Source organism: Sitophilus oryzae, unplaced genomic scaffold, assembly GCF_002938485.1.
Source record: "Sitophilus oryzae breed Bouriz unplaced genomic scaffold, Soryzae_2.0 scaffold_1184_pilon_pilon, whole genome shotgun sequence".
Taxonomy (NCBI): domain Eukaryota; kingdom Metazoa; phylum Arthropoda; class Insecta; order Coleoptera; family Curculionidae; genus Sitophilus; species Sitophilus oryzae.
In genome coordinates this window covers 492196-509520 of record NW_022145820.1, presented here as the reverse complement: position 1 = coordinate 509520, position 17325 = coordinate 492196, and the positions used below count along the sequence as shown (strand labels likewise).

Sequence of the window (17325 nt, the reverse complement as noted above, 5' to 3'; positions counted from 1 at the left end):
ATATTTTTCGAAAAAAAAATGATTTTTTTAATTCTTAGTTAAAAAAGAATATCATGGTATTATGGTAATATTAAATTTGAAAGAACGAAAATCTATAAAAAATGTAGCGGTTCTCAAATTTTTAAGCAAAGAATTTTTTTTATTTTCGAAGTAAAATAAAGCGGGTGTTTTGGACTTATTTGAAATATGGTAAAGTGAAAATATATGTTTCTTTTATCGACATCTACCAGCTTTGTGTGAAGATCTTTGAACTTATTTAAGACTCACCCTGTATACTGATAATTTCGGTGTCTTTTTCAAAGTCGAAGAGTAATACTCTTATTTATATTAATTGTAACGATATTCAACGTCGGGCCGTGTTTTCCTTTAGGCAATCTCGGGTAAAATTACAAGACAGATTATATATACAAACCGCTTTAGATATCAGAGATAGTTTCAAGTGATTCTGATTTTGAACAATAACAATACACAGTTTATCGCAATTTCGATTTAAGAGCTCAATTGCGGTGCCAGTACTACTTGAATTTTGTAATTAGAAAGATTGTAGTGAAGAGTTAGTTGTACGAGGCGAGATATCGAAATCATCAAACATGGCTTTCGGAGGAGGTAATAATTTAAAAAATATATTTTACTATTTTTATATATTTTATTTCGTAGTAACAATCACAAACTTTATTTTGAAAAATAAATCTGTGCCAAAAAAATATTAAGAAGTTTTGGAAAATATATTTCTAAACTTTTACTAAATTAATTTACCAAACCAAACTTTTAAATGGTTACCTTATCGACATGTCGGTAACCAGCTAAAACAATAGTGAAAAGTATTCTGATCTTTAAGCAATTATTTTCATTTTTGAAATAAAATATAATAAAATAATATTTTATGTTTAAGTAAATAGAACATGTCTCCAAAAAATTCTATATGCGTATTTCGCCACTGCAAGAGAATCTACAAAATAAAATAGTTATTTTTTGTAAACACTTCTGCGTTAATCCAAACGGAAACTACTTGTCAGAAGTTAGGTTTACAGATATACAAATTTGCCTAATGAACAAAAAAATGCTTAACGTTTCGGAAAGTTTATCTCTTTCCGCCGTTGGAAGCAAAAAAATACAAAGAATAAAGAAAAAAACTATTTAAAATATTTAAATTCAACTATTCGAGAACACTTTAGTTTTTTTAAAACAGTTACGTCTACAAAAACCGTTGACGTTCTGTTAAAATGACATTATATCCCCAAGTTAAACTTCAAAATTAACAATTAATTTTCCTGATAACAATTACTTAATAAGGCAAAACCAAAAAGCCCCAAACTTTCTGTATGATTATTTTTAATTTTTACGCATGTTATGTTTATTTATGTTATGTTCTTTAAAATCAAAGAATCCATATAGGATTTTTTTGAGAGATGAATCCACCACATATAGGTATAGACATTTTTAGCCGACCATACCAATAGATATGGTAGGCTATTAAGATCGGCAAAAAAAAAGTTTTTTTAATTTCACTCAAAATGAGTTTTTTGGCTCATAAATGACCTAAATAAAAATATTTTTATGGTGTCTGTCTGTCTGTCTGTCTGTCTGTCCGTCTGTCCGTCTGTCCGTCTGTCCGTCTGTCCGTCTGTCCGTCTGTCCGTCTGTCCGTCTGTCCGTCTGTCTGTCCGTCTGTCTGTCCGTCTGTCTGTCCGTCTGTCTGTCTGTCTGTCTGTCCGTCTGTAACACGATAACTCAAAAACCGCTGAACCGATTTTAACCAAATTTGGCACAAAAATACTGTGGCACCGAGAATCTGGCCATTAGTTTTGGTGGGGGTGGGGGGTTGGTAAGGGGGAGGGGGTTAAAAATTTAAAAAAATCGTAACTCCAAAATTACAGTAGCTAGCGAAACGCGGTTTTCAAATTAAGATTAGGAATAATATTTGCAACAAAATTTGTAATAACATCAAAATCAGTCAAAGTCGCAGTTTTCGAGATATTAACATATTTTAGTATGGGCGGCTATACGTGCCTTCGGGTGTCATTTTTTTAAAATAGAATATGAATAATACATTATTAAAATTACCTTTATATATTACTTATCTTCCAATGTTACTAATTTTAAAGGTATTTTACTGTAATATATGTATGTTTTTATTAAGGAATATTAAGTTATAGAATCTGCTTATTATTCCAAAGTGGTGAAACACTAATTCACCACAATATACCAAAACATTTTACCTTTATCGCTGGACGCGCGTTTCGCTAACCATCAGCAGATGACTTAATGTCAGTTTGTACAGGGTGAGTCGTAAATAAGTACAAATATTTTCGGTAAAGGTAATAGGTTTTTAGATAAAGATAAAATATGTTTATTTCATCGAGATATACCAGCCCTCATAATATTTGTACTTATTTAAGACCTGTATTATTAGAACTATTTATTTATTGTTACCGAATTATATAAAAAAATTGTAAAGAACTATATATATTTATTGAACTTTAGTTATATTTTACGACACACACACACACATATAAAAACACTTGAGAGGATTTGATACCCATTTGTTTAACAATAATATGGGTCACAACATATTATGATGCAATACTGCGGTATTTACAACTCTGTTACCATCATAGTCTTGACACTTGACTTATACTGGGTGGTGCATCGGCGTTGGAAACATAGGAAATCCCAAAAAGAGTCGCCACTAAGTTGAAAATATTTTTCATTGATGGACCAAGTGGCTTTATGTAAAAATCCAAATTTTTAAATAATCCAGGTTCTCGGTAAATGGCTAACTTACAATTGGATTGTGATCACCCTTTTTACAGGGTTTCCCAGAAATAAGTGCAAGTATTTTAAGGGGTGGTAGACCTCGATAAAAGAAACAAATTTTCTCTTTATCGCTTTTCAAATAAGTCCAAAATAACGGAGTTATTTTACTTTGAAAATTTCCAAAAAAGTGATTTTTTGCTAAAATTTTGAAAACCACCGGATCTTTTCTGGATTTTCTTTCTTGTAAATTTAATCTAATACCTATGTTGCCATATAATCAAGAAATTATGTTTTTTAACTAAAAACTAAAAAAATTTCCAAAATATTTCGATATTTCGCAATTTTTTTTCGCGAAAAAAAACTCATACGCGTGTTTCTGAAGTTGAACTATACTACCAGTTAAAATACTTGCACTTATTTCTGGGACACCCTGTATAAATAATATATGATATAGATGATAATGCAATTTTGATACCTACTATAATTTAGTTTTTGATTTTACGAAAAAAATCTCCATCAAAATGATATTTGTGTCTAGAATAATAAATAAAAACAAACCTCTCATGTGAAGTAGGTATCTAAATATACAGGGTGTTTCAAAACAAATGCGAAAAACTTTAGGGGGTGATTCCTTGTTCAAAATAAAGGGTAGTTTGCTTTATAAACGTTGGGTCAAAAGTCAACCATTAGGGAGATATCGCGGTACAAAGATGGCGGAAAAATAATGTTTTTATTTTTTATCTTGAAAACGAAAAGAGATAGACTAATGAAATTTTATGGAAGCATTACTGTTATGAAAACACACTTTCAGGTAATTTTTTTACTTTTTTAAAATGAGTGGAAGGGGTTGAAATAAACTACCCCTATCATTCTTGTTAACGAAATTTAAAGAAAAATCTTATCAAACACATGTAAATGCTTTAATTTGGATAGTTTAGTTTGTTTAGAAACTTTTTTACCTCTTGTATTTTTTTGATAAAACTCACCGATTGGAAATTAAAAAATAAAATGTAAAGCATTACATGTCAGGACAAAAAACATTTTTAGATCAAGAATCTAGTGATAATAACGATAATAATAATCATCTAGATAATAACGTATTGCAGTAGAGTAATGTCAAATAAAATAATATTAGGAACATCCTAAAAAATAACAGCGACCGACTAGATTTTTTCCTAAAAAAATTACAGCAGCCCACTAGATTCTTTATCAGAAAATGTTTTTTGTCCTGGCATGTAATGCTTTACATTTTATTTTTTAATTTCAAATCGGTGAGTTTTATCAAAAAAATACAAGAGATAAAAAGTTTCTAAACAAACTAAACTATCCAAATTATTTTTTTGCATGTATTTGATAAGATTTTTCTTTAAATTTCGTTAACAAGAATGATAGGGGTAGTTTATTTCAACCCCTTCCACTCATTTTAAAAAGTGAAAAATTACCAGAATGTGTGTTTTCATAACAGTAATGCTTCCATAAAATTTTATTAGTCTATCTCTTTTCGTTTTCAAGATAAAAAATAAAAACATTATTTTTCCGCCATCTTTGTACCGCAATATCTCCCTAATGGTTGACTTTTGACCCAACGTTTATGAAGTAAACTACCGTTTATTTTAAACAAGGAATCACCCCCTGAAATTTTTCGCATTTGTTTTGAAACACCCTGTATATCTATACATATAATAATAACATTAATTTCATATCAGTACATTAAGGTATCTCTATTAGTAAGATGACTAAATAATTAGAGTACTAATGAAAAATCTTATTGGTTAAGAATACAAACACTATACAATAATCAAATGACATTATTGTTACTAAAAACACTTTATGCTATTGATGATAAAACAATGCTATTGTAAGATTTAAAAAAAAATATTGGCTTTTAACATTGTTAAGTATAGATATATATTTTTTCTCTTTGATATCAAAGTAAATAATACAACTAATCCACAAGATTATTTACATTTATTAATAAGGGATATGTCCTAATATTTCTTTTCATTTCTTTTTAGTTCTTTATTATCAATAAATAATTGGTTGAGAGTTAATAATTTTTCAGATAAAACTTGTCATACATAACAACACCTACCTATATTTTAGAACATAGCAGTGGTTTCAGTTTTTTCATTTTCCATGTAAAATAACTCGATTATTTTGGACTTATTTGAAAAACGGTAAATAGAAATTATGTTTCTATTGTCGAGGTCTAAGTCTAATAGCCCTGTAGAAATATTTGCACTTATTTCAGTTTTTTCATAAAATATATTTATATAAAAAATTAATTTATTTCCGTTAAATTTATTTCCTTAATTACAGGTAAGGAACTAAAAATCACAATATATAAATTAAAGTAATTGCAAAAAACGTTATTTGATCCAGACCTTGTATATTTTAAAAAATATAATATTTAAAAAGTCTTTTTTTATAACATTTTGAAATATTATCTCGATAAAGCATATCTCTTACACGACATTGACTTAAATTGTTATGTAATTCTTAATTGAATTATTCTTTTTTTTGTTAATACATGTTACTGATAATCTTTGACTGGTTAATAATAATATTGCGGTATCAATAGTTTTGCGCAATAAAGATATCTGTATTACATTTTAAGATATTCTAACTTTTCCATAAAAATTATTGTTGTAATTACATTTATTCTTAAGGAAATGCTTCTTTGTATGCTTCAAGAAAATAGGAATTAAATAGCGCAAGGTTACGTAGGAACGATTGAAAAATACTATAATCACACAAAACTAAATTTATACTAACAGTATTAAAACAATGATAGTACCTCATTGTTTAATTCTTAAGCCAAGAGAAGTTGACACACATTTTAATTAAAATACATTTGTTTACATTGTCTGTTTTAGGGATTATTCAAACTTAGACAAACAATTGAATTATTCTTACTTATTATTACTATTCTTATTTATTTAATTTTCCACGTGAGGAATAGAATTATTGTTTACTTTGATAATTTTTGAAATTAATTTATATTTAAAATAAAGTTACACAAATTGACCACAATATACAAAATACTTTTTTTAAACTCGAATCAGTCTATGTCTCGAATAGGGATTGCCAATTTACCGATTTTTCAATTTACCGACAGACGGTAGTTTTAAACAAGGAATTACCGATTTACCGGTTTTTCCTTATCAGGAACGAGTGGAAAAAAATCAAATATATAAGCAAACTTTATCAAATTAAAGTAGAATTTCAAAATATTTATATATATCTTAGTTCAGTCATTGGGAATCAAAAAAGCAGCCTGCTTTGAAAAAAAGTCCGGAAGATTTGAAACTTTGGAGGTTTATAGGTTTTGGGGTCCCTAACTAAAATCCATAAAATGCACATTTTCAGACTTGCCGCCGGCGCCCAAAATCGGTATTTTGTGAATATCTCGAAAACTATGCGTTTTTCGCGAAAATTTAAGGAGAGCGAAATTAAAGAGAATAAAATTTCCTATAAAAAAGGTTCTATGCACAAAATCGCTGGAAATTTTACAATTTAGCGTAAAATATGATATATTATGTATAGTCGATTTTCCGAAATCAAATGTCGATTAGGGTTCACTAAAACTAGTTTTAGTTTAGTGCCTTCAATTTTGTCATGATACAGTGGCGTATCATTAATTCGCTTATTAATTTATGAATAATTGTCGTGCTGGACAGCATTCATTGCGAACTTACCACCAGGTTCAGCATTGATCTGGTTGCGTTGTATCAAAGATGCCGAATGAGGGTTGAAAGAAAACAGAATGGGGTTGGAAGAAAACAAAAACAGGCATTACTCCAGTCACAACGTTGAAAGATCCAGCTCCAAAATCCCTGTTGGCATTTTTATCCTGTAAATGCAAAACCAACAACTATGGTAAAGCCTGCGGATGCAGAAAAGCAGGATTAAAATGTTCAATGATTTGTGCATACTGCAATGGGAAATCCTGTGACAACGTCACTGAAGTGTCACTCGACGAATCCGATGAAGAGGAGTTGGACTTGCCTGTAGATATCCCTCTGGCGGCTGATGATGAAGAGTTGGACATATTGAGAGACCACCCTGATAAGCCCAGCACAGCACACACGATCGACTTTGACATCAATGAGCCAGATCCGTCGGGCTTGTGTAGATAAGTAAAAGTTTTTAATTTATCTAGTGGAGTAAGCCTCCGGGGAGACTACGTTAAAATAAACGCGCCGTATACTTTACCTCTTGGGTGGTGTGGAAAAGTACACGTTTTCAATAATTAAAATTAATTATTCATAAATTAATGAGCGAATTAATGATACGCCACTGTTTTATGACAAAATTGAAAAAACTAAACTAAAACTAGTATATCTATATATAATAAATAAGTATATCTAAATAGTGAACCCTAATCGACATTTAATTTCGGAAAATCGACTGTACATAATAGGTATATCATATTTTACGCAAAATTGTAAAATTTCCAGATATTTTGTGCCTAAACGGTTGACTTTAGGGGAAAATTTTATAGAACCTTTTTTATAGGAAATTTTATTCTCTTTAATTTTGCTCTCCTCAAATTTTCACGAAAAACGCATAGTTTTCGAGACATTCACAAAATACCGATTTTGGGTGCCATCTTGGCAAGATGGCGGCGCCGGCGGCAAGTCTGGAAATGTGCATTTTATGGATTTTAGTTAGGGACCCCAAAACCTATAAACCTGCAAAGTTGCAGGTTTAAATGTTCCGGACTTTTTTCCAAGCAAAAATCCCCAATGACTGAACTATATTGCCATGCTGTGATTAAACATTTTTTTTTGGCGTAATTTAACTCTAAGCAGCAGCAGCAGCAGTAGAATGGAGAAGACCTAGGAGGATCAACGCGACGAAGGAAATAATATATTTTTACGGGGTTCCTTGAAAGGCAGTAATAAAAATTATTAACAATTTAATAGCATTATACAATAAATACTGGCAATAAATCTATTGCAATCGTAATAAAAGTTCGAAATAAAGGCTCCTAACATTTTCGGAGCTTATTTATAAGTCGCGGTATTTGAAGATGATTTATCGGTAATATTTTACCGCGTTTTTAGGATATTTAACCGGTAAACCGATAAACCGGTAACGCAATTCTTAGTCGCGAAGTATTTTCTTATAAACAAAACTTAATTGAGCGGTTGCCGAAATTATGTTGTATTTCGGAATCTGTATAAGCTGTTTTACTAATATGAATGATTTGTTTTTGCTCAAATGCCGGATAATAATACATTTTGGAAACAGGGACTAATTCTAATTATATTATATTTCGCCAATTAACTTTACCTGTTAATCACCTGAAGTGTGTTTTAATAATCAATGTTATTTTAATATTTGTGGTCTTGTATATTAAAATATTCACTACAGCCGGCGTACGCTGACTGTGCACTTGTGTCTAGCCCTAGCAAGCAACTGTTAAGCCCGACCAATCACGTTAGAGTTTTTGACAAACACGAATGAATTAACACACTCCAAATAACCACGCTAACCAACCTGATTAGTCAAGCTTAATAGTTAACTGCTAGAACTAGACACTTCTTGACTGTGCAGCTGCGTTAGAACCAAACCAAACAAAATAATTTTGACCATTGGAGTGCTTTGGTTCGGCGATTTCTACCATCGCCTACTATCAGACTCGATGTACGACGTACGGCAGTCTTCTGTCTCTCTCTAACTCATCGTGCGGTGGCGACGCGACGTAAGTCGCAGTTGTATCGCATTAACGCGGGGCTTAGGCGAAATCTCCTGTCGCCTTCGCATGAAGTCGTGGAGGCTCGGTAGGCTTAGAAGTTAAGGGGATATTCCCGATATTTCATAAGGGGATATATCACATTTCGTTAAGGGGATATTTCATATGATTCATTATAAGTAGCATTTAAAACTTTTATATAAAAATTCAAAAAACTTTTAAAGCAAATTGGAAACATTTTTCGAGCTTGTCCGAGATTATTAAAATTATATAACCGGTTGTATTTCAGAACACGCCACAGAAATAAAATAATTCGAAATAAAAAAAGCGCCTTATTTTATTCGGTACAAGAAGACGATACAACAGATATTACAGAAAAAACCTCAGTGTACTATTTCAATTCGATATGTTAATAAAAGCGACTAAGTCAGATATCTTTGCGAAGGGGGGGGGGGGCAAATAGACACAACTAAAATTTTGTCGCCTACCCAGTCACACGGGTCACGAGCCTCCACTGTGATATCTGGTTAATACTTTTTCTGAAATCAAATAAAATATTAGAAAAAAAAACAACTAAAATCGCTTGACTTTTTTTGGAATTTTCTTTGTCAAAATTATCTATTCATACAGATTTTTTTTATAAAATATTTGAATTTTGTATTTATATTTCAGGAGAGACAACAAGACAGTATTTCGTCAATTTTGTTTCCGAAGTTTTGGGAACGGCCCTTCTTCTATTTTTAGGATGTATGGGCTGCATACAAACAGACAATCCACCTGCTGTGCACCACATGCCTGCTATAGCATTCGGTTTAGTTGTCCTGCTAATTATTCAAGTAAGAAAATAAAATGCATGCCATAACGTTTTGTACATAAAGTTAAAAATAAGTTTAAATTGAATCAAAATAATAGTTATGAAATACTTTCAAAATTTACTATGGATGTTTCAAAAACATGTGCCATCACTCGCGGGGAGAAAAGATAATTAATAATATAAGTATATTTTTAAAATAAAAAGATTTATTTTTCGTATCAACATAGGTTCGATTATGCCACGTTTTATAGCTACAGGGGGTTTAGGTCTTCATTCTTCATTCGGTCAATTTGAAGGGTAGAAGTTACTATAAGTACAACATATTTTACCGCTAAAAAAATGTCGTCATATTCACCTTATTCACCAAGGACGTGTATATGGGTTATCACAGCATGTAAAACACCGTACCATAACGTGGTATACTGATGTTCCCAAAACCAAAGCAGAAACAGGGAGGCACCTACCCCAGCATCTTTCAGGCAGAAATCTACGCTATCCAAAGATTCGTACAGTTTATCTTAGATAGAAACTATCGAAAAGAGGAAATAGCTATCTTATCCGATAGTCAAGCAGCACTAAAAGCAATAACTCAGTAACCATCAATTCGAAGTTGGTCAAAGAATGCCTAGAGAAACTTAATAAATTAGGCAAAGAAAATCAAAAGTCCTCCTACTCTGGATGCCCGCTCACCAAGGAATAAAAGGCAATGAAAAAGTAAACGATCTAGCTAGAAAATGAGCGAACACTCCACTAACTGGACCAGAACCGCTCTGCTTTCCAAGCGGAAACCAACTCAACGCGAAACTCAAGAACCTGGAAAACTCCATCCGTACCTGGAATTGGAATTCTCCCACGGTCCGAGACACTTGACAAACTTCCTCAGAACTCACAACCGAGAAAAATCAAAGATTTTCCTTGATTTAAGTTGTAAGAAACAACGGCGAATGCAGATTCTGTGGGTAAAATGGCGAAACACCAGAACACTTCATCATTGAGTGCGCCGAGACAACAACCATTCGTGCTATAAATTTTGGCACGGGTGATGTCAGAGATGGAGAGCTGGCCTCTGAGTAGTCGTTTCACATACTGGCATCTGTCAAAGCCCTGAGACTGTTTGATGAGTTATAATTCGTAATAACTCAACACAACAGATCTGTAAGGTCGCGGTGATTAACCCTCCTCGTAAACAATCTATATTCTACATGGGTTATCACAGGAATATTTTTTCTTAAAAAAATTTTGTGCACTATTGTCTTTCTTTTCTCTTTCTTACATAATATTTTTTACTCAGTAATTTAATACACGTACGGGCAAAAAGTTATTACTCTTCAAAACAGTTCCAAAAATGTAGGTAGTGCCCCTACAAGTAGGATTCATATGGACATCAAACTCAAATTTCCCATGTCAAAACATCTAGACACCAATTTTCATCCAGATATCGGCATTAGATCAGAAGTAATTTTGAAAAAAACGAAATAAAATGAAACTTCTACACCCTGTATCTCCTAAACGAAGCATTTTAGTACATAAATTTATACGAACTTTTTTTAATTATTTTTATCTGCACAATATGCTGCCGAAGTTTCCGGAATACAATTCGGAGAACCATGTATATTATTTTTGATTCTTTGATCTTTTAATTATTGAAGTAATGTATTTTTCTACAGATATTCGGACATATATCAGGAGCTCATTTAAATCCAGCTGTAACGCTTAGTACTGTGATTTTCCGAATGCTTAGTCCTGCGATGGGCGTTGTTTATGTTGCAGGACAATTTCTTGGAGCAACATTAGGTTACGCACTTTTAAAAGTAAGTAGTTTCTTAGTTAGCAAATAATTTTAAACATAATAATTATTTTCATCATCATCATTTTCAGCTTATTCAACCATTTCGAATTATGGTGTAGACACCTCACATATTTAGATACTCCCTTTGTAGTGGGGCCCATTGCTGTCTATTAATTGTGGGCCCAAGTTATCCCTACTAATTTTCTAATATCACTTCTCAGGTTTGGTCTTCCTCTAGGTCTCTTGATTCCTCGTGGGTACCATGCTGTAATTTTTGTGGTCCATCTATTACCTGGGTCTTTTGTCGTATCCACTCTACTCTTTTACGGTCTCTCTTGGTTATTCCCAGCATATTTTGTTCCATTGAGCGTTGTGCGACCTGCATTTTCCTTATAATGTCCGTTTTAATGTCCAGGTTTTGCATGCATAGGTCATGACTGGTACTACATGTTGGTCGAATGTTCCCTTCTTTAGATAAAGTGGCATTCTAGATTTGACTATGACGGAGTTTCTTCTATAAGTACTCCTTGCTAACTTAATTATTCTGTTAATTTCTGGTAGAAGAGATCCCGAACTGTATATTAGTTGCACCAAATAAATATATTCTTCTACTGTTTACAGTTTTGTGTTATTTACTAGAATGTTTTTTTGTCTACCAGTTTGTTGTACATTACTTTAGTTTTTGCTAAATTCATTTTGAGACCTACTTTATTGCTGGCTGTATTCAGTTCGTTAATTTTTGCTTTTAGTTCCATAGGACTATGCCATCAGCGAATCTTTATGGTTAAGAGAATCTCTATGGTTGAGATATTCTCCATCTATACTTAATCCTTTGTTGGTCTAGTCGAGTTGATGGAAGATTTCTTCTAATGTTGCTGTAAACAGTTTTGGGAATATTGCGTCTCCCTGTCGTACTCCTTTGCCAGTGGGGGACTGTTATGGGGGTAGTTTTATATATCAATACTTTTGCTTTGGCTTCCTTGTTGGAAGGGAGTTATTTATTGGCGATAGTTATTTATTTACCTACACATAAATACAAAACCCGACAAGTCACACATTTTTGAAAATTGAGTTCTATACACCAAGTCGTTTATTCGTTATCCAAAGAGCTATCAAATTTCATAATACTTTCTTACAAATATCGACATTATCTATAAGATATTTAGTATGAAAAATCTGGTATAAATGCAAAAAGCGACAAGTCCTATCATTATTTATTAAGTTCAAACACTGACATGTGCCTCGTTAGCCAATAGAAAAGAGTTAGTTAGGTCATGTGACAATGTGACCTGATTAACTAAATGCAGACGTTTTGTTCTGCTGAAAATTTAAATTCTGATGTTTAATCCTAGTTAAAAGCTAGGTGTATTATTATTTCTTTCCTACTTTTGTTTATCTTCCAATAAAGTTTCAATAAAATAGCACAATCCATTTTATTTTGATTATATTCAACTCAACGTCGTTTTTAGTCAAAACCCGACATGTCGCAGCTCTTTACATGCAAAACCCGACATGTCCAAATTAAAATCCCAATTTACAAGAAAGCTCCATGAATTAGATCTTTATGCATGATATTTTCAAGAAATAATGCGCCGGATAAATTCAATGCTTTAAATGTATTATTCTTTTTAATATTCATAATATGTTAAATCATTTTTTGTGTTTTCTGTAAAATTTCTTTCAATCCGGTTTTGCATTTAGAGGCCTGATATATACTATATTATTTTGATACTTATTTTTAGATACTCATGCCCGAAGGATGGGTTTCTGGTGGTTTTTGCCTAACCAAACCAGCTGCTGCAGCTAGTCCAATTCAAGCTTTAATAATAGAAACCATCATCACTGCAGTACTTATTTTGGTTTGTTGTGGGGTATGGGATCCGAGAAATGCTCAGAAACAAGACTCTGTGCCTTTGAGGTTTGGACTAATTATTACAGCTATTGCCATGGTGGCGGTAAGTTTTTTAATGTTAGTGTTAGGTTAGGTACTATTACAATAATATATTGTATTTAGGGACCAATAACAGGAGCAAGTATGAATACTGCCAGATCATTTGGACCTGCTTTTCTGGCCGGAGATTATGAACATCAATGGGTATGATATTTTTAATACTTGTTTATTCTCCAAGATTTAATTTAGATATAACTACAGACCAAGTCTTAAATAAGTGCAAAAAATGTATTTTCTGGTAGATCGCAATAAATGAAACATATCTTCTTCTTACCGTTTTTCAAATAACTCTAAAATAAGCGAGTTATTCAAGTTTAAAATTTTCTAAAAATATTTATTTATTTTTAAAAAAATTTGAGAGCCACCGGATTTTTTCTGTATTTGCATCCTTTTTAGTGCCGTAACCAATGTCGTAACCATAATAGTATTAGAGGAAGTAATTACGTGAGAAAATTTGCGGCGAATTCAAAAGCAGGGAGTTCTAAAAAAAAATTTTAAAATACACAGGAAAATTTTAAAAAAATGGAACGATTTTCAGTATCTTTTTTTGCAAAAAAAACTCATAGACGTTTTCCTGGGGTCGAAATCCCCTAGAATATTTACAGTTATTTAAGACTCATCCTGTATTTAAAAAAGATATAAATTCAAAAGTTTTATTAGTAAGAGCCTATTGTGTCGTAACATTTCTTACGAGAAATTACATTTTTCCATTTTTAACTATCTTAGCTTACTTGAACAAAAACTTTTCGATCGCAGTGAAAAGACTTTTGAATAGTTTGTATACTCTCTAGTTAGAGTATAAGCCTTGTAAGTAAACACTTTACAATTTAACATACAAAATCTATTGAAGTTATTAAAAATATTAAAACTAAAATATTCCTTTACATTTTGACATATATACAGTTTCAATGTCTATATGCTAATTTTTTGACCACTAATATAGCATATTTTAAATAGAAGGTATTTCGATTCCCTTTTTGTTTATGACAGGTATCACAGATGACTTCTTGGTTTAGTAGGTAATTCAAAATTAAATTGAATTGCACATTTGCTATATATGTTGCTTAATTCAAACTGATTAAATAATGTACCGTGTGACCACGAGATAATCAAAGTTTGTATACAGCGTGTAAAGTATGTGTATCTCAAAAGAAAAGATAATCATCTACAGTGCCGCACGAAATAATTCCGAATTATTATTTTATAGCCTTAAGCTGGATTGACACGGGTAGTGAAGCACGCTCCTGTCTGACACTTTTGTGAGATACAAAAGTAACAAAAAGCCATTCGTAAAAATCGAAAGTTGTCCAGTGATCGTATGCTGTTTACACGGCAAGCCTAAAGCAAGAGAATAAAAGTACCACCAGCCTTCTGTAGAGTTCTTTGGAAAAGTGCAAAATAAGTTTCTTTCCTCAACTTCCTCTGCGACTTTCTATTCACTATTGATTTGGTCCGTGAAATATCCAACACATTTGATTTGCTTCTTCGCGATCGTGGCGTATTTCGTATTGATACGTTTCGATTTTTTTACGAATCTACCGTTGACACGATTCGTGGTCCAGAAAAGTGGGAGACAAGACCGTGCTTGATCTTCAACTTGAAATAAAACCAACATTGAAAAGAGATTTTTAATCTCTATTTATGTGTGCAAAATAATTACTGTGGGTGCTTTAAAATAATTGTTCTCTTGCATGATATGGCAACGTTTTTCAAATACGATGCAATAATAAATGTTTCTATAGATACTACAATTACGAAAAAATGCAATGTTTAATGGTAATCGTGCTTTTTATGTCAGTATTGTTAAACATGTCTAACATGTAAAAACTATGACTGGTTTATCACATTCTCCATTGAACATTAATTAATTTAAATAAGAAAATAATATTTATGTTACGGTTCAACGAGCATCATCCCATTTTGTAAATAAAAACAAAGGATTTCATTGATTTGTTTTTATTTCAAAACAAAAAATGTCTTTTTACATCAAATCGTGCCTGTCATTGATATTTTTTTACATTAAATAAATATTTTATTTTTTGATTACAGTGTGACTCCTGACTATTATGTTACTGGGTTAAAATAAATCTAACAGATACATCTTCTCTTAGCTTGTTAAAAAAAAGCTATACTTATTTAAATATTTTCATAGAACCCAAAAACACATGTTACCATGTTTAGTTATACCAAAACCGTGTTTTTATTTTACAAACAAATAAATAATGTTTGTTTTGTTGTTTTATTTTGTCTAGATATACTGGATCGGACCTAACGTAGGTGCCATCATTGGTTGTGGTATTTACAGCTTTATATTCGCAGAAGAAGAGCCTGAAGAAGAGGAAATCATTGAACTCGAAGAGGTTGGACACATGATTCAGGAAAAATCGTAATAAATCTTCCCTGATTTGCATAAAGGATGCATAAACAATATGTGTTATTTTCATGCCGCTTATAATACCACAGATTTATTGAAAATAATATCAGCTTCATCGCAATCTACAGCAGTATTCCGAATTTTAACTATTTTATTAGTTAAATGACAAATGATAATTATTTTAAAGTACCATTAATGAAAGTTTTTTAAATCATCATAATCGTACTTTATAATTTTAAAACTGCTGTAGTTTCCTTTGAAGATGGCGAAACTGACATTTTCAAACTATAATACTCGATAATTAAAGAATACAAGGACAAAATACCCTATAGATAACACCCGAGACAAAATTGTTACCATTTTTGTCTCCAAACAGTGCCGTGTCAGAGGGTTAAGAGTCTATTACGCTATACTATTCGGGTCGCTCTCAGGGGTCGGGTAAAGCGGGTGTGTGGCCGAAGATTAAGGTTTGCAAAGCTTCAGCATTTGCCATAACATAGCGAGCAATTTGTTACATAACCATATAAATTATATATCATTGTAATTACAAAACTTCAATCTATTTCTGCATTGTAACGAAATTTTAAATTATGTCTTTATTTCACAGAAAATTTAGTCCAAATATAAGGAATATTTTGTTGATGTTTGACCATCAAAATCTTGAAAATAAAGAAGTTGTCTAAAAATGTCCTACAATTATATAGTATAATCCTTTATCTTTAATTTCCTTCTTTATTTGTATAAAAATACCTAGGCAGTTTTACATAAAACGTTAAATCCTGAACGCTTATTTTGGCAGTTTTTTGGATTAGTGAAATGGACTTTTAAACGTAATTCCTGGTTCTTTCTCATCGTTGTGGCTTTTACAATTGCAAGCTGAACAAATCACCATTGTAATAAAGTTTATACAAAGTTTAATATACACTACAAACTATTATTAATTGCTAAAATTGTCGCTGGTGACACATCCGTTGTTTCCAAAAAAATGGCGTCTAACATCACAAATTTTACTTCAGCCCGTATATGCCCCTTAACACGTCGTCCTCGTATTCTTTAGTCATTGGTAACACTAATCTGTCGTAGATAATGGCAAATTTAATTGATTTTTAACCTAAAAACCTACACATTCCATTTATTTTACACACATTCTTGCCAATTGTTATTTTATAATAGCTAAGCTTATTATATTATCACATATTTATATAATCACGTTTAAAAATCATCAACAAGAAGTCATGAAAAGATGTGATAAGATTGAAAAAATGAAATAATAAGAGCCGGAATGACAGGGTCATCAAATAATTTTTGGCATATTTTTTTTATTTGATCTAGTCGAATATGTTGTTAATGTTTAATTTTAAGTTGTTATTGAGATGTTTTAAAAATGTCTCAAATAGCCGGGACTGTACGAATAAATTTATTTTTTGTATATTATGTGCTTTATTTCTGAATGAATCCAGTGAAGGCATTGACAAACCACCTTGACTATACATGTCTATAAATTCACAAATAATGCCGTTCGGAATTGGCTAAAAACTGTGGATTAATATGTGGATCAAACATAATCCGCGTAAATCTCAAAACACAAGCAATCAATATACAAGATGCTACAAATTCGAGGTACGAGCATTAGTATCTGGGTAACTGATTGCTGAGTTTTTTGGAAAAATTAATTTTTTTGAAAATCAATTTTATTTTTTCCTGTCGTTACTTTTTAGAAAATCAAAAAACTAATTGCACATTCTCATAGCCACTTTATTAGGGCTATCTGACAGTATTTTTAGATTTTCAAATTAGCTGATAATTTGTGGGATACAGAGGCCAACTTAATTTTTTTAAAGGCGGACCTGCATTTTTTATTCCAGATTTTGAAAGAACTCCGTCTCCTGAATACAATGATATGCCACACTTTATACTTTTTTTTTTGGGTTACATTAAC

General features: G+C 31.7%; 1 protein-coding gene across 1 annotated transcript; it reads left to right on the top strand.

Moving 5' to 3' along the window:
* Window positions 1-335: 335 nt before the first annotated feature.
* Window positions 336-16815, top strand: LOC115891504 (aquaporin AQPAn.G-like). The gene is made up of 6 exons (XM_030911969.1): window positions 336-606; window positions 9131-9294; window positions 10940-11083; window positions 12804-13016; window positions 13076-13156; window positions 15265-16815. The coding sequence occupies exons 1-6, from the start codon at window positions 591-593 to the stop codon at window positions 15400-15402; spliced, it is 756 nt and encodes a 251-aa protein (XP_030767829.1). The 5' UTR covers window positions 336-590; the 3' UTR covers window positions 15403-16815.
* Window positions 16816-17325: the final 510 nt, after the last annotated feature.